At 36.7% G+C, this 22,386-nt stretch overlaps 1 protein-coding gene and 1 long non-coding RNA gene across 7 annotated transcripts in view; one reads left to right on the top strand and one right to left on the bottom strand.

Annotated features, from left to right (window-relative positions):
* MAP3K20 (mitogen-activated protein kinase kinase kinase 20) overlaps positions 1 to 22,386 on the bottom strand; it is a 193,648-nt gene that overhangs the window by 54,155 nt on the left and 117,107 nt on the right. For all 6 annotated transcript variants that reach the window (XM_024243283.3, XM_024243279.3, XM_024243281.3 and 3 more), the window contains 3 exons: positions 16,783 to 16,869; positions 11,043 to 11,117; positions 5,375 to 5,481 (listed from right to left, as the gene is read on the bottom strand). In XM_024243283.3, the coding sequence (XP_024099051.1) occupies positions 5,375 to 5,481; positions 11,043 to 11,117; positions 16,783 to 16,869 (269 nt within the window). The remainder of the gene's footprint in view (positions 1 to 5,374; positions 5,482 to 11,042; positions 11,118 to 16,782; positions 16,870 to 22,386) is intronic.
* On the top strand, positions 2,359 to 16,258 carry LOC129058033 (uncharacterized). The gene is made up of 3 exons (XR_008522858.2): positions 2,359 to 2,525; positions 7,595 to 7,706; positions 16,071 to 16,258. It is a non-coding gene; the product is annotated as an uncharacterized LOC129058033 (long non-coding RNA).

Here is a 22,386-nt window from a genome sequence, read left to right as displayed (position 1 = left end):
GCCAGTGAGACATATCTCACTGATGTTCTTTTAGACCAGGGTAAATGACCACTACATTCTATTTCACTTGTAATTTAAGCCAAAGATGCATCTCAAGTTCCAGCTTTGAGAGCCTACTGCGATTTTGAGCACTTCCAGAAAATAGATCAAGAGTTAAATGGACGGAAAGCTGTGACACAGAAACAAACACCGAGTAAATCTCCTTCCTCAATCTGTCTCTCAGGCTCAGCTTTCCAACAGCACTCCCAACACTGCAGAGTCTAAAATCGTGTGTGAGGTTATATGCCATTAGAGACGTGACCCCAACCCAGAGATGACACAAAAACAGCTGCTCCCTTGGTTTTTTTGGTGCATTGTTTTGCATCAAATGCATTTGTTGATATATAAACTTCTTGTTCTAAAAATATAGTTTAAATGTCTTAGTTGATGAAAATTATGGTCTTCTTGTAAGCCAAATCCAATCAAGGTCAATGTCAACTAGTATCAATTTTCCATATGCCAAAAACAGGCGATGAACTGTAATTATCTTCTTTCATCAGACAGAAACTTACTTTGAAATAAAAGGTCAATTTGTAAAAAGAGTGATATAGAATATGTATTACATGATAAATGTATAATCTGTTTATTAAATGTAGTGTTATATATTACATGATTTGTGCTAACATTGCACAAATTACAAAGGTTACATTTTTGATCTCTGGTTTTTTGTTTTTAAGAAGGCATGTCATGGTGAGAGTACTTTGGTCACCACGGGAAACACAACCAACCAAGTGTTTTGCCAAGAGACACAGATCTGAACGCTCATCACAACACTGCACGGCTCATTCAGTGCAGGTTGCCACAGATCTACAGACAATCACATGGTTAATGAAAATCCAAAACAGGACCAACAGGATGACACATTTTCTGTTCTTAATGCTCATTGCCATTATTGCTAATAAGTCAATGGGAGGAGAAGTAAGCTGAAGATCTGATGACTGAGGAAAAGTCTGATACTAGATTTTGTTCCTATCAATCATTTATTAGGTCAAAGGAAAGAACACAGTTTATGTGGTTTTTAATAATGTAGTTTTAAAAAGAGTTTTCAGAATAACCATTCAGTTTTCTAAAAATACAAGTTGCATCTGGCCTATGTGTAGAGGAAGCTCTGCCAGAAAATAATCATTTGCCAGAAACACCACAGCAGGATTGGAATCAGGCTGCACTGTGATCACGGTCACTCTAATTTACTAAAACACTGTTTGGACACTAGTGATGTAGTTTCAGACACTAGATAAAAGTTGGGGGGAAAGGGGAGTAGTCTGAATGTGTTGTCTTTTGAAATGTTGAAATTATCTGATAAAAACATATAATTCTTTTCAGCAGTTTACATATTGAGTTAGACACCTTAATAACCTAAAATGATCATGCCCTGTAATATTTCTCTTAGCTAAAAATGAGAAGACAGCATGACAACGGCCACAAGTCTAGTAACCGCACTGTACAGCATGGGTGCAAGGGCAGGCCTGTGCTACCAGACCACCTGGGTTGTTACTGTATTCTGTACTGGGTTCTGTTCTCAGTACTGTATGATTTTGAGAAAGTTACTCAATTTACCTTTGCATCTGTGATATAATTTAGGGTTGCTATGGGGATTAAAAAAGAAAGTCTAAATGAAGTACAAGCATCTGGTAAGAACCTAATAAGTGATAACTGTGTTTATTATTATTAAAATTACTATTATAGTCCTGTTTTTAACCAATTGCCTGCTTCAGTGAAAACAGCTCTGCTGCTTCTCAAACTGTGGTTTACTGGTTCAGGTCAAGATATATATTCTCTCTCCAGCTCTCAGAACAGGATTAACAGTTCCTGAAAGATGAGGAGGCCCCTTAGGCAACTGTATGCCTTTTACTAAAATACTTCACTGTCTTGTACCTCCTTTTTCCCCCGTTCTCAATCATCAATTTTATTTCCCTCACTTTCATCTTTAAGCATTTTAAAAATTGAATTTATCATGCAACTAGTCCATGTTTAATGTGGAAGAAGTAGGGAATAAAGATATACAAATAAAAAACACTCTCTATAATCCCATTACCCAGTGATAACACTGACTTTTTGATACTTTTCTCTGTGTACATATACACAATAATTAATATATATTTATTTTATAAAAAATAGAATCATTCTAAACAAACTAGACTGTAGGTTCTACTTTGAAATCATTTATCAGATCTGTGATTTTAGGAATGACCATATTATTCTGTGAATGGAGATATCATCATTTTAAATTTATTTTAATTCTCTGTTTATTGCACTTTATACCATTTCTGGTTTACCCTTTTCAATGATGTTTTGCTGAATAAGTGTCCCTACATTTTTGCACAGCATTCTCATTTCTTTTCTTTTCTTTTTTTTTTTTTTTGAATAGGATCTCACTCTGTAGCCCAGGCTGGAGTGTCATGGCCAGATCTCGGCTCAATGCAGCTTTGACCTCCCCAGCTCAAGTGATCCTCCCACTGCAGCCTCCTGAGTAGCTGGGACCACAGGTTAGAGTCACAATGCCCACCTAATTTTTAAATTGTGAGTAGAGATGAGGTCTATGTTGCCCAGGCTAGTCTCGAACTTCTGGGCTCAAGCAATCTTTCACCTCGGCCTCCCAAAGTGTTGGGATTACAGGTGTTAGCCACCATGCCTGGCCTTGTTGACATACTTTAAAAGACTCCCTATCTTGGTATTAAAATCTTACTAATCCCTTTGGTAATAGATCAAATAGCATTTTCTCCAAAATCCTTTTACTATGTCCTTGGACTAGATCAGATTTCATGGCTATATGCTCTCAGACATCTAGTATATTTCTCTGTCATAATACTTGTCAAAATAGAAATGTGATAGTTTTGAATATATTTAATAGTTTAACATTGGACACTTGGGCTGGAGAGCTCCACATGCCCTGGGACTCTTGTGCTCATCGCTACAGCCCAGTACCAGAATGGCAACAGTCATTCTCACACCAGCAGAAGTTCAATGAATGGATAATGAATGAATGAATATAAGAAGTACTTTTGTCATGGCAAACATACATATTTATATTCTCCCGTATAATATCACAATCTCTTTTTATATTATTACCACCATGGTAATTTTCTCTCTTGCTTCCCCAAATATTTACGGAGCAAATGCTGTGTTCAAGGCACATTTTGATGCTGTGAGTGATGAACAAACGTGATTGTCTGCCTCTCTTACGTTTCAGCCTGTGAGACACACATTAAACAACTAACTGCCGAATTACTTCTTTTTTTTTTTTGAGACGGAGTCTCGCTGTGTCGCCCAGGCTGGAGTGCAGTGGCGTGATCTCAGCTCACTGCAACCTCCGCCTCCCGGGTTCACGCCATTCTCCTGCCTCAGCCTCCCGAGTAGCTGGGACTACAGGCATCTGCCACCATGCCTGGCTAATTTTTTGTATTTTTAGTAGAGATGGGGTTTCACTGTGTTAGCCAGTATGGTCTCCATCTCCTGACCTCGTGATCCACCTGCCTCGGCCTCCCAAAGTGCTGGGATTACAGGCGTGAGCCACTGTGCCTGGCCCTTATTACTTCTTAATTCCAATAGCCGTAAAGCCTATGAAGGAGATGCTCTCAGAGCACATAAAGTGGAACCTGATCTGGCCTGGGGTCAGGAAGCATTTCCCTGCAGACGTGTTATTCAACTGCTATGTCAGTGATGGACAGGAGTTAAGGTGGGGTGTGACGGCAGGCGTGGTACACAGCTGAAACGGGATAAGCTTCAAAGAGAGGAAACTGCTTGTAAAGATCCTGAATAGGGGAGAAATATGCATCTGTTGAGGGACTGAAAGGCAGAAATTAAGGGGAGAGTGATCTTCTTAAGCTGACACTGGTGAGGCCACAGTAATGAGGGTCTGGTGAGTCTTCTTAAGTATTCTGGTCCTTTTCATTCTTTGAGAATGATTCTTGCTCTGTCACCCAGGCTGGGCTTGAACTCCTGGGTTCAAGTAATCCACCCGCCTTGGCCTCCCGAAGTGCTGGGATTACAGGCATGAGCCACCGTGCCAAGTATTCTGGTCTTTGTCTTAAGAGTAATGGGAACTTATATATGGATTTTAAAGGAGAATGATCTGATGACATGTATACTGATCTCTTACTGCAAAAAACAAATATTACTTACATGTTTTGTTTTGTTAATTATCTCAGCCCAGAAAAAAGTCCCTTATACCTAGACTTGAGCTCACTGTATAATTTTTGTATCCCTAAATAAAAATTCATTTACCTCACTGGCCCTAGATAGATATTTCAAAGGAATAAAAATAGGTAAGGTTATTGTAAAACAACAAACAGAAAGCCCAACGAAGTATCTAGTAACAGGAGTAAACAATGCAGTAATTTTCAAAGTGCATGCAGTATTCATTTGGCATCAGCAGATGGCGTAAGGCGTCACATTACTGCCCACAGCTATCAGGAGCAGAGATGAAGTTACCTAAATCTCTGCTGAGTCAGGGGGGGAATAATGTCAGCTTCCAAACATGCTATTTATATTCATGCATCATGTGACCTGGCTCAAATGTTTCATCCTGGGTTTACTCTTCCACTCATGCAATACAATTTTCTCATTACTAAATTTATTTAACAAGCTTTAATAGGATTTATGACATCAAGTTTTCTTTTAAGAGTATTTTTGATGTCTCCCTATCCCCCTTCACTAGCACACACAGTGCTCTGCGAATTTCAAGGTAAACAGTATTCTTGTTTCTTACAGAACAGAGGACAAAGCTTCCTAACAAAGAGTAAACACAGAGAAATGTCTGGTAACCATCTTTTGTCTCAGAAGACATGATTTCAATTTTTTTTTTTTTTTTTTTTTGAGACGGAGTTTCACTCTTGTTGCCCAGGCTGGAGTGCAATGGCATGATCTCAGCTCACTGCAACCTCTGCCTCCAGGTTCAAGTGATTCTCCTGCCTCAGCCTCCTGAGTAGCTGGGATTACAGGCATGTGCCACCACACCTGGCTAATTTTTTGTATTTTTAGTAGAGACAGGGTTTCTCCATGTTGGTCAAGGTGGTCTCAAACTCCTGACCTCAGGTGATCCGCCCACCTTGGCCTCCCAAAGAGCTGGGATTACAGGCGTGAGCCACTGCGACTGGCCTCAATATTCTTTTCAAATACTTACACAAGGCAACAAGCTTGGAGAAACACTATTTCTTGCTTACTTATGAAATGCAGGACTTATACGATTTCCAAAATCATAAAAAAACCTTTTCTTTTTCCCTAAGCTATGCTCAGAAATCAGGACTGTCATTCAGATCTCTGGTTCACTTCTTCAATGAGACGAGTGATGGTCTTTAAAAGCCAGACGCTGTGGCCTGCTGTCGGGGCTACCCACCTCCACTCTGCCTTGTTGTGTAGGAATGAGTTACACTTGTCAGGAAGGCTCGTGTCATTTGACATGGACTCCAGGATTGAAATGATTTGCTTGAATGATGGCCGTTTCTGAAGAAGAGAAAATAAGTAATCATTCGTTGGGACTTAAGAAAGGAGATGTTTAAGAGAAAACGTAGATATTACAAGCATAGTAATAAACTCAACCCACCACAACAAAATAAAACATGATACAATGTCCTGATGTAGTTATTTTACAATCATCAGATCACTCAGGTTTAGGGAACTGTATTCTTTATTTTCAGTGAACTATTCACAAGGAGAGATTCAGATGCTGTTTTTCTATCATGTGGCCTAAGGTTGGGATAATTCATGTTTTTTCTCCAGGAAGAGAGAACACTAACTCTCTCTTTTAGTTATGATTAAGAACTCCTAAAAGGAAACAATGAAGTCCTTTAAAAATCTCCGTGATAAAGCCAGTAAAAAGTTAACGGTAGACTGTGTGTGGTGGGATGTTAGTGTTCACTGTAAAATTCTTTCCACTTTTATGTTTGAATATTTTTATGATAAAGCGTTGGGGGGAAATCTACCTATCAATCTATTGGAACTAATAAAATTTTCCAAATTGGTTTGTCAGAAAAAAGAATTCAGGTACTATGCTGATTACCTGGGTGAGGAAATAATCTGTACTCCAAACCTCCATGACACACAATTTACCTATATAACAAACCTGGCCATGTGCCCCTGAACCTAAAAGTAAAGTAAAAAAAAGAAAAAAAAACCCCAATTTTAAAGGCATCAGAACTTCACTGTTATGATGTTATATTTATTTTCTGTTATATTTATATTTATGTTCTGTTATAATTAGCTTTAGTGCTAAGACACTATAAGGTACTGTTCACTAGAAATGAGCAGTGGTTAAGTGTGTTTCTTGAGCTAGCAGTAACTATTCTAGTCTATCTCTTTAGACTCTAGCCAAGGTTGAGACAAAAGTTAAAACAAAGAGAGAGAAAGATAATAAAAAGGATGATGCACATTCTCTCTCATCATGCCTCGTAATTACACCATTACTGAACAAATTATAGTTGCAGCAATTAAAACATGCATTTTAATTTAAGAGCACAAAAACAAGAAGAAACAATGTTGAGGTGGCTTGCTCTCAGGATTTAAGTGCTTCCTACATTACTAAGAAAAGCAATTTTTCCATTTCTCAGAAATATAAAAACCTAGGATATATATTGAGTTCTGCCATTATTATTCTCTTTCAAGGGCACTTGTGTGCATGTGTGTGCCTGTGTCTTTCCTTGAAGAGGGCATACATAGATAAATGTTACTGATATATATTAAGCCTTCTAATAAGCAAAGAGGAAAATGCCCAAAGTAGGAAGCTTGAAAAATGTTCTATTTATCTTCTTTAACTTTGTCCTCCTCTTAATTTCTCCCAGCATGTATCGGGTTTTAAAATGATTTTTTTTTTTTTTAAGACAGAGTCTTGCTCTGTTGCCCAGGCTGGAATGCAGTGGCATGATCATAGCTCACTGCAGCCTCGACCACCTGGGCTCACCAATCTTCCTGCCTCAGCCTCCCAAGTAGTGGGGACTAAAGGTGTTTGCCACCATGGCCAGCTAATTTTTTAGTTTTTTATACAGAGGGGTCTCGCCATCTTGCCCAAGCTGGTCTCAAACTCCTTGTCCCAAGTGATCTTCCGGCCTCAGCCTCCTAAAGTGATGGGATTACAGGCATGAGCCACTGTGCCTGGCCTGAAAAATGTTTTAATCATTTGCATAAGAACTAATTATATAATAAAGGATTTTCATTTTGCAAGGAAAAGCAGCAGGAGGAGCTAATGAATTTTTAAAGAATAATTTCCCTACATTTAATCATTCTTAAAATAAGATGAAACTCTTCTGTAACTGGATGACCAGCATCCCTAGAAAAAATTTAATTTTATAGTCAGAACCTACTCTTGGATAGAGGTTATCAAAGTGAACATTTAAGAGGTGATAACAATATAGATTTTTGTGGTAATAATATTCTATGAGTATTCTGGTTACAGAATACAACACTTGGTCTAGGATCTTATATAAATTCCTCTGAAACAGATTAGGTTCCTTTTAGGCATTACATAGGCTTTGCTTATTCAAAAAAAATTAAAATAAAAACTGGGACCATTTGTGAAGCATCTACATACATTATTTCTCTATTTGTTATCTTCATTTTATAGGTAAGGACCACAAGTCTCAGAAGAGTAGGAAGTGCCCAGCATCACACAGGAAGCAAGTTACAGAACCAAGGGCTCTGTTCGTAAACTCTTCAACATCTTTTGTCACATAAGGGTAAGATACTACTTCCTATTGAACTTATGACTTCAACTTACTATTATTATTATATTTTTGGAGACGGAGTCTTGCTCCATCGCCCAGGCAGGAGTGCAGTGGTGCAATCTCGGCTCAGTGCAACCTCCGCCTCCCGGGTTCAAGTGATTCTCCTGCCTCAGCCTCCCAAGTAGCTGGGACTACAGGAACGCACCACCATGCCCAGCTAATTTTTTGTATTTTAGTAGAGACGGGGTTTCACTGTGTTGCCTGGCTGGTGTCCAACTCCTGAGCTCAGGCAATCTGCCTGCCTCGGCCTCCCAAAGTGCTAGGATTACAGACGTGAGCCACTGCACCAGACCAACTTATTTTTTTCCCTATTTAGAAATGTCATTTTAGGACCTGAACCAATACCCACCTTTCCTTTTCTTCTCCTTCTCTTCAATAAAATATTTTGAGCACCTGTTGTAAGCCACTAGAAGGACTTGACATTTACCTAATATCAGCTTTCTCTTGCATACATCACCACCCCGCCCCCCGACCCTCATTGCAAAAGAACAGCAGTTCTATAGGTGGGCTGAATATTTTAATCTAGATGTTAATACCCTAAAAATTTAAGGACTTAAAGTCTTTTTTTTTTTAACTATTGCTCTACATATGCACATAGGACTGGCACTAACTTCTGGTTGAACTGCTACGTATTTCTAGCCAGAAAATGGATGTACCTCTCAGGAAATTTACTGTGGTCTGGCTACTTCAGGCAACAACAAACTGGGCATCCACTTTCCAAATTGATGTAATATGCAATAGGCAAATACATGTAACAATTACCTCTACACCCTTATAAAGCTTGCAGTCCATCTAGGAAGAAAATATGTCTTTAAAAATACAGCTGTACCAGGTTTAGGAAAAGTGCTAACCCTGGGGTGGGATAAATAGAATAACCAAGGAAGACTTGATGATGAAGTATTCAGAGGAGAAAGAAAAGAAGGAAGAGAACTTGTTTGGGAATGAAAGTATGTAAGGTGTGTCTAGAGGAGATCAGCAGTGAGTGAGTTGGAAATGTGGGCTGTGGCCAGGTATATAACCAAATCAAATACAGGGGACACGTCACTGTTTAATCAGAATAAAATGTCATGAATTTAGAAAATAAAAATCAATCTTAAACTTCCTTTATACTTCATGTGGCTGGAACGCAAGATTTCTTTGGTCCTAAAGAAGGGTTAGCTTACTACATGTTAAAGACACACCAGCTGCACAGCTTCAACACTGGGCCTAATGTTCTTGTTGTGTAAGGTGGATATACCATAAATGTATGTTCTTAGAATTTTAATTAATGTGGTACTGAGTGCTCAATTAAACTCAAAATTTGCTTTGCATACTGAAATATAATCACAATTATAGAGATGTAGTTGCAATAATCAAATTCAATGCAAATAATTTCAGGGAAAATTTCTATTTATGTATCAGAGAGAAACATGTCCAAAATGACTTCTACGTCACAATGGACATATAACTAGTAAGAAGGGTAGGGAAGGGGTAGTATGATACCATTTTAACAGTATAAAGTAAATGTTTTAAAGCAAGCTTGAAAATCCCTGCTTATAGTTTCTACTGAATTAGTTGCAAAGTGTAGGCATTTCTCTTAATGCTTAAAAATCCCCATTCTACAAAATCATGTACTAAAAATTATAGGGCCTAAACAGGAGTAGGGCAGACCATTCAAAAACCATGCAACTGTGTCATCAAATACTAATAAAAAGAACAACAGTCCTAAATACTAACACAGTTTAAAAAGATGACGCTTTAGTAAAAATAATACTAGGAATATCTAGGACTCTACTTAAAAAAAAAGGGTAACGGAAGTCTAAAGAACAAGGAGTGAAAGCAAAGATTTTGCAACATGTACACAGCACAGTTTGTTGCTGGGAGAACCAGCAACAAATTCTTCCAAGTTAAGCTAAGCCAAGCCAAGAAGGAGCACATGGAGTGAACAGGCTTCATAGCACTGGTCCCTTGCTGCCTTGTTGGCTGCATTATTACACTTTGTGCTCAGTGCGAACAATGTGTTGGGAAACGTTATGAACCATCAACATGAATTCTGTGTTATACTAACATAGTCCCCAGTCTCCATTCTCACCAACTGCTTCTGAGTTATTCTCACTAAAGAAACATATTGTAGAAGAACAGAGTATATTTTTTATGGCCATTCTTCTTGGGGGTCAGATTGGAACAGGGTTTACATTCAGTAAGAAATTTGATTCTTTAGTCTTTCTTTTTAGTCTCTGTTTAAAAGATCAGTTTTAATACCTCTGTTTCCACAAAAAACTGGACAAATTTAAACTATAAAATTTTTGTTCCTTTCTTGAGTGTAACTGCTCTCTTATTCTCATCTTTAATCTGTGAGAATATTTTTTATTTTTTAACTCATTATGGAAAATTCCAAAATATACAAAAGTAGAGATAACAATATAATGAACCTCTATATATTATCACTCAGCTTCAAAAATTATCATGGCCAATCCTGTTTAATCTATACCATCATCCATTTCCCTTCACTTTGTTTTGAAGCAAATCCGAGACCAGCCTATCATTTCATCTGTAAATATTTCCATATGTATGCGAGAGTCTTTTAAAATGATGTTTGCGGGGAAAGGATATGGGCCATTCATGCTCAAATGTGATAACCACATGAAAGCCTAAGCTTTGGAATTTCTCCAACTCTACTGTGGAGCTCAAAAACATCACTGAAGTTGGACAGGGAGTACATATCAAGATGCTCTAGAAGTGCTACTTTTGTCTGCTCTTTGGCTAGAAAAGCAAAATAGTGCAGTGGTTAAGAGCAGGGACTGTGCCAGACCTAGTTCATGTCCAGCCCTACTACCTACTAGCTGTGTGGCCTTGAGCTCATGATGTAACCTCTATATGTCTTGGTTCTTCATCTGTTCAATGAGGATAATTGAAGCATCTATTTTATAGAGATATTCTGAGGAATAAATGAGTTAACATACATAAAGTGTTTGGAACAATGCCTGACATATTATAAGTACTGTGTCTTAGCCATCTCAATAGCATATAGGTGCAATAGTTATTACTAAAAATTAAAAACAAAATAACAAAATTATTTTTACTGAATCCAGAATGTCAAAGCATGCTATGAGAATGAGTTAATAATGAGTCTCTAGAGATCAAGATTAAGTAGATGTCAACAGAAAACCTTAACAGTCAATCGGGCTCATAGGAGCATCAATCCAGCTTTGCTTTGTAATTAATTTTATTACCCTAAGTTTTAAAAACTGAAAGCCAAACAAGAGAAATTTCAGAATTCTAAACAATAATAAAAATACATATGTATACCTTGGCATCAGCTTCCCAACACTGATGTAACAGTTCAGCAAAACTTCTGGGGCAACTGCTTGGAATGGTTAATCTCTACAATAGAGAGAGGGAAACAAAACAAAATAAAACACAGGGATTTATTCATTAATGTCAGCAAACACCATATCTGAAGGGTCATAATAGAGTTAATTTAAGAGCATAAGGCATGAAATTTAAAGCTTCCATTGATTAATATGTGACAAGTGACAATTTATGTTTAGATTTGTAATCTCTAAACACTCATACTTTTTCTTGAAAGGGAATTGTAGTGAACGGAGAAGTCAGGTTCAGTACAACTAATGCAACAAAACATAAAATATCTAAACAGAACTAAAGTAGGAGGGGGCAAGTCCGAACTTAAATATAAAACCATATGTCACTGTACGTTTATAGGCAACTTACGATATATGTAAATAGGCCAGGTAACTAGAAACCAGTTTAGCTTTGGCAGTAGGTATACAACTCTGAAAACATCTGAGCACAGATCACAGAGATAATTTAAAAAACTGTGCACTTCTCAGTGGTAAATAAGACACTCTGAACGTATGACTGATTATGGCTTTGTTTTGGTCAAACCCATATACTTTAAGGACCCGCTACAACAAAAATTATAATGTGAGGATGGTCCTGTTCTCACATCCTCATAGAACTTGTGGTGCCTCTATTCCACAGAAGCATCTGTGTTTGTTTTAGAGACTGGTGGGTTGCAACTGACTTTTAAGTATAACAGGTCAGGAATGCTAGACAATTCAATATACCATACTACCCTGCACAACCAAGAACTCCCCTGTATCCCAGAAAATTTCAAATGCCCCATTTACATCCATGTAAGTAAAACAAGCAAACAATGACGTTTATAATTTTCTGGGCCTAGAATCTAACTCTAACTTAACAAATAAACACAAAGTATTCTTTTGAACAGTTTTAAGATACACTGAACTCTGCAGAATGCATCTACCAAATAAATCAAAGGCTTATTGATTCTTGCATGATTCATAACTTTATCATGATTTCTGACATAACAACAACAGTGCTACTCCCAGTACTGGAGTCGTTAATACAACCCAACTCCATCTGGGTGCATTTGTAGCTGCTGAGTTCTATTTATCCCCTAAAACTGTTCCAAAATCCCCTCTGGTGTGGTCATGCTTGAGCATTTGTACACTGGAAAACATCTTTCATTTATTTCTCTTTTATATTACAGTTAGAGCATTATGTTAACTTACAATATAATGTGTGTAGGTAGTTGTGTTACCTTTGAATTTCACCTCAAGGGAGTATAAGGGGTTGTTAACATAGTTGTTATAAAATGAGCACTGGGTGTGATGGAGTTGAGAACTGCTGTACTAAGAAGTATTAAGACTTATTCCACAGTATTGTTTGCCAAAGAAGTTTTGCAAATAAAAAACTTAAAACTGAACTTGGCTGGATTTGGGGGAGGCTATGAGAAACTAGAAACATAGTCGCCTTGACAAGAAAACTGACAACCTGTATTCTGAATTACAGATAATCCTAAAATCAAAACAAAGCAAAGTTGAAAAACAAAACAACTCTTTCCAAACTAAAGGCCGTGCTAAGCACTTTCAAACTTCTAGTCTTGTGATTTCACAGAATAGGACAAGATGTATTAAACTGTACTATTATTTTACTGTAAACTGCAGACCTTTTTGATGAAGGTTAAAAAAAATTCAGGTGTTTACTTTTTTAAATATAAAATGGTTGGGGGCTGGGAATTAATAAAAGTAGACTATAATTCCAATTATGCACTTGAATGTACTCTGTAACTAAAAATAATGAGTTTTCGTCAAGGGTAACATTTTTCAATACAACTTTGTCTCAACATTTTCCTGAGAACTGAATGTGAGCTGGCTGAATATGGAGGATGATCATTTCTGTGATCTTTTCTTACTGAAAAACTGTTTAGATACCACATCGAAGTCATTACACAAGGAGACACAATTACTATTTTAAATAATCTGACATGGCCAAATATCAGTTAAATCTAGACTCAGACACTTTATGCAATGGATTATTTTGGTGCGTTAAAAAGTACTTTAAAATAGAATTCAAAGTATTTAAGTCATGATTACATAACTATGGACATTCCTAATACATGAAAACATTCTGAAATAACCAGATCTTAGCACCAGGTTTGCAATACTACTTAAAACTTAAATATTTTAAAATAAAAGTTTCAAATTAAAATATTTCCCAATCACTAAATTAGGCATGACATTTTTTAAAGACCATATTCATTTTTGCACCATTTTCTACATAAGATGTAAAATTTTTTTTAAGTCAAGTTTTTATCCTTTTCTAAAGTATAGTCAAGAAGAGTGGATTAAGTCTTATGAAGATTTCTGTTAGTCAAATAGTTTTGTTATTTAGAACACATTATATGTAAGAATTTAAGTATTTATAAAAATAGAAATTATGCTACCAGAACATTCTGAATGATCACTGATTGAGTACCATGGAAATGACAAAAGCAAATATATCTATCTGTTCCATTTAAAAAATTTATGAGTAATGCCCTCTTAATTTCATGCCTTCTATAAAGGTTCATTGTTTACTTTGTAAAGTTTAGCAGTGCTTTATGAATCTAGTTTTAATAGGATTTAATATTAGAAATATGACTGTTTAAACTTATTTTATTATTAAGGGATTAGAAGCAAAGATCTTCAGATATAATTTTTAGGAAGTATTGATTTTTCTATAGATGCAAAAAGTAATCTTAAATGGTGAAAATGAATAAGGTCTATTGTCTGGGTAAGAGTAATGCACCAATCTCAATTCCCTGGTCTTGACAGTATACTACAGACATGTAAGATTTCACCAGTGAGGGAAGCTGGGTGTGAAGAGTACACAAATTTCTTCAGTTTTTGTTAATTTAAAAAACTTTTTTGGCCAGGCACAGTGGCTCATGCCTGCAATCCCAGCACTTTGGGAGGCCGAGGCAGGTGGATCACTTGAGGTCAGGAGTTCAAGACCAGCCTGGCCAATATGGTGAAACCCCATTTCTACTAAAAATAAAAAAACTTTTTTGAGTCAGGGTGTCCCTCTGTCACCCAGGCTGGAGTGCAGTGGTGTGATAATGGTGGCAGCCTTGACCTCCCAGACTCAAGGGATCCTCCTACCTCAGTCTCCCCAGTAGATGGGACTACAGGTATGCACAACCACACCCAGCTAATTTTTTGATTCTTCGTAATATTTTTGCAAACTCCTGTGAATCTATAATTATTTCAAAATAAAAAGTTAAAAAAAAGACAACTCTAATACTTGGATATAGATATTACAGATGACTAGATAACATTTAAAATGTCTTCCTGAACACTTGAACATGTCATTCTTTATTTAAATGAGGCCTGTTAAAAATACGACTTTCTCTTTTCAACTCATAACCCAAAATATTCAATAGTAAAAATATAGTAAAAGAATCAGAAGTTGAAGGGATTTTGTAAATTATGTTTCTTTAAGTCAAAGCCTCAATTTTGTTATGAAATGAAATAAACCCTTGTGAATTATCTTAATGCTATGTCAACAGAATTTATTTTGGAAATGGATACCTCCATTTGTGAGGTGAAATGAAGATACCTTCTTAAATGATGATATTGAAAATTACTTTGAAACTTAATTTCCATATTTTTGACAAATAAATATTGTACAGAATGAGAAGAGCAGATAAATATCCTTGTAATACCCAATTTTACTGAAGTTCATTAGAAAGTTAAGAAAATGTATTTCACCATGTAGGCTTTTTTCAACTTACTATTATATTTAATGAATACAGTGTGGGAAGTATTTGAGTAGTCTTCTTCAGTTATTAGCTGATCATCAGAACATATCATGAATAAAATAGTAAACTCTACTTTCTGGGATCTCTGGGGAGAAAAAAGACTGCTTCTGCATGTATAATGTTGAAGAGGTTCTGAAGGTGTTATTCATGGGTGATTCTAATCCTCAAGTCAACTATCCAGGCAACTTCTAAATTCATGTTTTTCTTCAGCTTTAAAAATCCTTCACGGATACTCCAATGTTTTAAAAAGTGCTTTAAATTTATATCTATTCTGCCACCTTTAGATATTATTTAAAAATATTAATTATTCTGTCTTATACATATATGGAGGGTCCAGTTAGCTAAAAAAACAAAAACAAAACAAAATTTAAAAAAACCTTTCTCCTAGTTTATCTTGGGATAGTGCAGAGGGAAAAGATTACACTGAATGTTTTGGTTCCAGAGTCTACACAAGGTCAGTAATTTTCCTTGCTCTCATTTGTAAACCCAGAACCAGATCTCTAATCATCTTACTGGCAAAAGAAATAGAACAGAAACAAGTGTGTCCTCATATCACGACAATATCAGTTATCCTGTGTGTAAGATCTTATTTAATAGCACATGAGGCATTACTATCACTTTTAATTAAAACAGAACAGCTCCTGTGAAACAATGAGTAAGGCACATTCTTGCATATAACTCCTTTTCATTTCTTAAATTGGCAGCTCTTTCCCATCAGTTTCAGCTATCATCAACATTTCATCCACTCCCAATGAATCAGGAGGAAAAATTATATGGTAACTCTGGATTATGTGATCTAAAAGATGGAAACTTGGTTTCTCCTAGTCAATAGCAGCTTTTTGATTAATCTAGTTTGTTCCTGCATTCACCAGGGAAGCAGATGAATCTAATTCTTTTAGAGCATTAAAAGGGAACATTTTTATATATTCACCTTTTTGCAAATTATTTTATTCTAAGGTTGCAGTCTTACCCTTTGTGGAGAGCACAGATAAGATTTGGAAATGAAGAAGTTTTGTGAAATAAAGTAGTTTTGCATTGCAAAGACAACTGCTTGCTTCCATTACATGATCTAAGTTCTCATAATACCTTGATATGGGATGCTTCATCCTTATGCTGAGAATTTCCATGGCTGTGCGTTTCAGTCACAATTTTAAACCTTTCAAAATGTAGTTGCTCTCTTTGATATGAATGTACCATGTTCTCTGATGTAGGCTCATAGGTCCAACTAACTGAAAGCCTCAATTTGTGGGAAGAAGAGAAGCGAGGCTGGGGACATAGCACAAACGGTGTTTACGCCACTGAAGTTCTTTTGAAATGGAAAGGCTCTGCATGAAGAAGCGAACAGTTATGCCACTGCCTCGCCAATTCCAGTGAGGAGCTCATCTTCAATGTAGTGTTCAACGTAGGTGGCAAAACTGTAATTTTTCCCTTTTTTGAAACTATTTTTTCTTCTTTTATTTTTGAAATTCTCATCTAAGCGACAGTTTCTTGTACTATAGTGACTCCTGCTGGGAGAGGTAAGTTGAAGTAGCTGAAGGTCTCTTACAGATATATCAACTCCCGGCCAGTAAAAAAGATGTCCTAAACGCAGGAGATGGAGTTAAACTGTTCCCCTACCTTGGACGCAATGGCTTCTTTCATCACTAAGAACAAACCCCTAGGTTTTACAATTGAGACTGAGAAACTAGTACAGTACTTGTACAATTTTTGATCTACAGCATCACGACGTGAAGCTGCAACAATTAGATGTAAAGGGTCCATTCATGAGGAATAACATCACTTTGACCCTTTGTGTTAGCTCCTACTGCTAATCTTTCCATAAGCGTGAACTTACTTTCAATTTGAAGAAGATGAAAAAGTCTTTTGCAAAACCCCAATACTGTTTTCTGATCTATGTACCTGAATGGAGAAACGTAGTCTTACCTCGTTTTTTTCCACTACAAGCCAAGCTACTTGTAATCCTTCCAAACCTTTAAAGGGGACCTCCCTTGTTAGCATCTCCCAGAGAACCTGGAACAAAAAGAAAATGGAATTTTTATTCTTGTACTTTATATTTTTTGGTACATATTACTGAAACTTTATCTAACATGTAATTGTATCTAATTACCAGACACAACCAACCCCATCTGTAGAAACTTGGGCAAAACAATTATGCTCATGCACACAACTTCTTCCATATATTAAATACTTTTTACGTTCTTTTTTATAAAGAAAAAACCTGGTTTAGAAATTAGGACGTCTAGAGCCAGACTTAAAATTTTATGAAACCAATGGGCCTGACTGATTTAATGTCATCTCATAAATTATCAGAATTTTTATGTTCTCACAAATTAGATTTTGTATTTTGTTAGTTAAAACTCTTTCTACCTTCAATTTCTGATACATTTGTCTAGGAAATAATAACTGGGAATTCAACAATATTTTAAAAGGTTCAATAATGGTCTCATCAAAAATAACTGAGCCCCAAATCCAAATCACTGGCTAACCTACCTACCCCACAATGGTAGATACTTGCAAAATTGTAATATTTAGATTTTACATGTTACATTTTAGATTTTGGAGAAATCTCCCTCAAAATGAGTCGGTCTAAGGGATCTATTTTCATCTACCTACAATATACTCTATTATACCATACTCTAAGATGTAATAAACACTTTCTATACATATAAGCTGACTATGTGAATGTGAGCTTATGTGTGTGTTCATCTTTGTGCAGTTCTTGAGATCAGTATGATTATTAAATCTGAGTGGAATGCCCAAAGAAAGCAAATTGATGCTAGGAATACTGCTGATTTGGGGTTCTCTTGAAACACTGAGTAATGGAGATTTGTATACTATGTTACTTTTCCCTATTTATACAAATGGAGTTCAAAAATGTGAGTATACCAATACTCTGTAAAGTGCAAAAACAATTCTAGTTTTATCAGTAATAGTCCTAATAATAAAAACCACTACCACTTATTGAGTGCTTATTATATTCCAGATGCCCTTTTCATATATTACCATGATTAATAGCAATCCTACTGGATACATATTACCTGAGGTAACTATTTAAAAAGTTAAAAAAAAAACTTGCCCAAAGACACTCAGTTATCCAGTGACAGAGCCAGACTATGAACCAGCTGGCTCACCCTGAAGGTCAGGCTCTTGACTCCTTTTAATGTGAGTGAAGGGAAAGTGACAGTACTAGAGAGAATGCGACAGGCCTGTCTTAGGTATGGCGCCCTGGGAGAAGCAGGAAGAGAACCAGTGGCTTTGACTCAGATTTCCCTTGTTTTAAAAACAAAAGCTCATTTCTAATAGGAACGTAGATGGAGCACACATACTGTAGTCAAGCAAATCATAGAAACCTTTCACTCCATATCCGCTATTTCCTCAGCCAGTGCTCAGTCTCATTTCAACCATAACATAGTAAATGAATTCTGGCTAATACGAAGATAATTAGCAGGAAAATCAGGGAAATTGGCAGATGCTGCTCAAGCAGGAGAAAAAAAATTCACTGAAGCCTCTTTGGGCTTTTAATCAAGTGTGTAAGGTACTCCTTTAGAGGAGCTACTGAATAATTCTATTTGAGTCACACAAGTGATTAGGAAAAGGTAAGGGGCATCCCACAAGGGGACAATTCTAGTGAACACCACACGTAAAGGAAGAGTGACAGTCAGAACAGGTATGCAATCACCCTGACCTACACAGGGAGGGAGGCTGGGCAGCAAGAGGGCTGAGCAGGAAATGGAGCCCCTCAATTGGCTGCAATTACCACTCCACAGGGGGCTAGGGCTGGGGAGGGGAAAGGATATGAAGGGCAAGTAAATTAATGGATGTGGCATTCCTAAGGAGAATGGCAACAGGGAGTTAGCCTCCAATAAATCAAACGCTCCAGACCCCCAAATGCACAGATGAGCAGTGCCTCTTCTGAGTTTGGCCTGCAGGTATGATACACGCGTGTACACATGTGCACACATGCACAGACTGAATTTTGTGAAGTCAATTGCAAATCCAAGAATTTGGGGGACAACACCAGAAAAACATTTACGTCATTCTTGATTCCAAAATATTCTGCTGGAAAATGTCCAAAATCTAATAAAATTGAAGTTACATTTCTCTGAGAGCTCTAACCATGAAAAATAAAGAAAAAAGCCAGTTTCATTTGACTCCCTCTGTGTCTCTGAAGAGCTACTACAGCTGAGGGAGTTACTTGATGGATGTAAAAGTGTCTGAGGTGGCGTCATTAGCTGCTATGGCCTGAAGCCCAAATGAGGTCTTTAGTTTAATTCCAGTATCAGCACATTTCATGATTTCCTTTTATTAATTCCTTGGATTCGGGAATGTATCAAAAAGCAGGTGGTATAAGATAGGACATCAGCTTTTTTTTTTTTTACACTAAACAAAAATGACATTTGGCATACAAAAGTAACTTTATTGAGGAAGTCACTTGGAGGTCTAAAAATATATTAAATGATGCCTAAAAATACCAATTATGAGGATTCAGGCCAAATATTATTGTGATCTTTCACCTTAAAAATATTTTCCGACTCATTTTATATTGAGACGTCCTCACATTTAAACTGTGCTCACAAGGAAAATTTCTGTTTTCAGTTTACAGAATAGAAACTTGGAAAAGACTACATACTTTTTCTGCCCTTTCTTTTCCAAACAATAGAAAGCCATTACCTGAGCCTAGCTTGTTCTGGAACAGTGCTCACAGACAAGCCAGGCAGCCATGCTGTCTCTTAAGCCACTCTTTTCAAGGCTGGTTTTGGCTGAGAAGCTTCTAAGAAGGTAATCCTTTCTGCATTGTCATTAGAATAGCTTTTTTTTTTTTTTTTTTTTTTTCTTAAGAGAGGCTAGGCCTTGTGTTCTCAGAAGGCTTATTCTTTCAGTGATTTTTGCTTTTTCTTTTTTTGTGGATAACATACTAAACACTCTTCCAGGTTCAGTCCTCCAAGAGAAGTTCTCATAAGAGGGTAGAAAAATCTCATTTCTTATAAAATGGAGGGAAACAATTGCCTGCCTAGCAAAGTTTACCAGCTTAAGAGCAAGGATCATAAAATCCACTTCTGGCATTCACAGCACATTTATTTTAAGGCAGTAGAAGGTTAGTGAGTCTTGCCATTTGTTAAGAAGCAACAAAGGTTTATCAACCTGGGGGGGAGGGCTGGTAGTTTTGGGAGTAGTAGGGGCTAAATTCTTACAGAAGTCTAAAAAATTAGAAAAACAAAAAGCAAAAATATATTGCAGTTTTTTGGGTGGATTTCAAAAAAAAAACAACTTTTTTTTAATGGTCTTATTCATCTGTATGTGACTGCTGTGTGTAGAAGGGGTTTCAGTGAACAGAACAGACTCCCAATGAACAATGGGATATTTAATGCAAATAAATGCTCCTACTGACAAAGGAGCCTTGGCTACTCACCTATTTTTGAAAAAACATAAAAAATTCAAAATAACCACATTTTGAATTAAAATAGGTATCACTTTCCAAGTTTATGAACCACAGACTTCTAAAACTAACATGGTCCCAACCTTAACTATCCTCACCTGCTCTTTTCTATAACATCTACCTTGAACACATAATGCTTTCTTCATTAAGAAAAAAAATCTGTGATTGTTTAAATAAAAAGGTCGCTGGAAAGCATACCTTGTATTTTTTCTTTCACTAATTGTGTTTATTTAGAACAAACAGAATGAGAAGAGGTCAGAATTAAATATTAGGTTGGTGCAAAAGTAACTGCAGTTTTTGCCATTACTTTTAAATGGCAAAACTTCAATTACTTTTGCACCAACATATACAGTCCTGAGTTCTTGTTTATAATTAAATTAGCATCTGTACACTTTTCTGAATGGAATTCTGCTGACACAACATTCTGAGAGGCAAACCAGCATTCCAAGCAAACCTCTGTCTTCAAGATAGTCACACAGCAGAAGCTGTTTTAAAACAGACTCACTGAAATGGCATTTCTGTTTCCACCAGGTAAGGGAAGGCTCTAGCATGAATGCAGAATTGATATTCCACATCACATGATGGGGCGGACACATTCTGCAGAGCAACGTCCAGGGTGTAAATACAGAGCAACACTGGAAATGCTCAGTGGCTGGTGGTCGAGTTTGTTTCAGTAAGTGAAATTACTCGATAGGATGGTTTGTTAAGCGTTTGTTAAATCCCTCCAAAACCAAACCAAACCAAGCAAAGGTAGGGTCAGCACACAAGTAGAGAGAAAAGCTAATCCACAAAGACGTGTTCAAGCCCTTCTACTGAAATGTGGTGCATAGTTTCTTAAGTGAAAAGATTTTTAATAAAAAACACTGAAAATGTGCAGCTCCAGAAAGGTTGACTCAAACTATGTTTAAGAAATGGGGTCAATGTGGAATGTATGAAGAGATTTTAAAATGATACAGGAAAAAAATCCTAAGCTCTGCAAACAGAAGTCACCTCTTAACATCTTTTATAGTTTATGTGTGAAAAGGAATTTGTGCTTGGCTATTGGTACTAAGATTGTACTTCATCTCAGGAAAAGCAGAGGGGGGCATTTCACACCAAAGCTCTGGCAACTGTAAGGCTTTGAAAGAAGGCAGCAGAAAGTTTGTTTTCATATATGAAATAATATTGAGACTGAAAGTTCACTCTATGTATAGTTGTGTCTTAAGGTCAAAATTTTTTGAGATAAGGAAATTCAAAGACTTGGGGAGAATTTTAAAAGTAAAAGCACTGTATGTGTGTGGACTCGTAAGTGCAAAAATGAACCTCAAAAGTCTTCTAGTTCATATAAATGTGCCAAACAATTTAAAAGCTATAACCATCTACAATAACTGTAACCAACATACATATATACCTAACACCAACAAACATGTTTATATACATTTATATACACATGTACATGAAAGGAGTGGGAGCGGTGGGCTCCTGGTGAGCCACTCTGAACGGTCAGCTGAAACACTGACTAAACAAGCCACGTTCCTAAACCACGCTGCTCATCTTCCCAAGCCCTCTTGTGCCACGGAGGTGCCTGCAACGATGGCCTGCTGCAGAATACAGAGTGGCTTTTTCATGTTTGATGGGTTGTAAGAAACAAAAAGCCAACTATGGCATCTTTGAAGACTATGAAACAGAGACTGTAAGTGGCCCTCAAAGCCAAAAATATATATTATCTGGTCCTTTCTAGAAAAAGTTTGCTTGTTCCTATTTCTACAGGACAAAACGAGATGCCGTTCCCAACAAGCAGGCTAAGAAGAATTTAAATTACTCTCAGGTGGTGTGTGACTCAATAAATAAACGTTTGGTTATAAATGAAGGAATGCACTTTCACAAGAGAAAACAATCTTACAAAGAGTCTTAAATTGCTACAAATACCCCATTTTCAGAATATCCCACAGATGGATGTATGATGGTTAGAATGTAGTAACATTTGACATAGGAGACCAGTTTCACAAGCTAGTCTCCTCTGAAACTTATGTTTTGTTTTTTCTTTTTTTCAATGAGAAATATTTGATCACTGTCTGTAATAGCTTATAGTCTTCATTCTTAGAAACCAG

Source organism: Pongo abelii, chromosome 11 (assembly GCF_028885655.2).
Source record: "Pongo abelii isolate AG06213 chromosome 11, NHGRI_mPonAbe1-v2.0_pri, whole genome shotgun sequence".
Classification (NCBI taxonomy): Eukaryota; Metazoa; Chordata; class Mammalia; order Primates; family Hominidae; genus Pongo; species Pongo abelii.
Note: the sequence above shows the minus strand (reverse complement) of the source record. Positions and strands in the feature narration are given on the sequence as shown.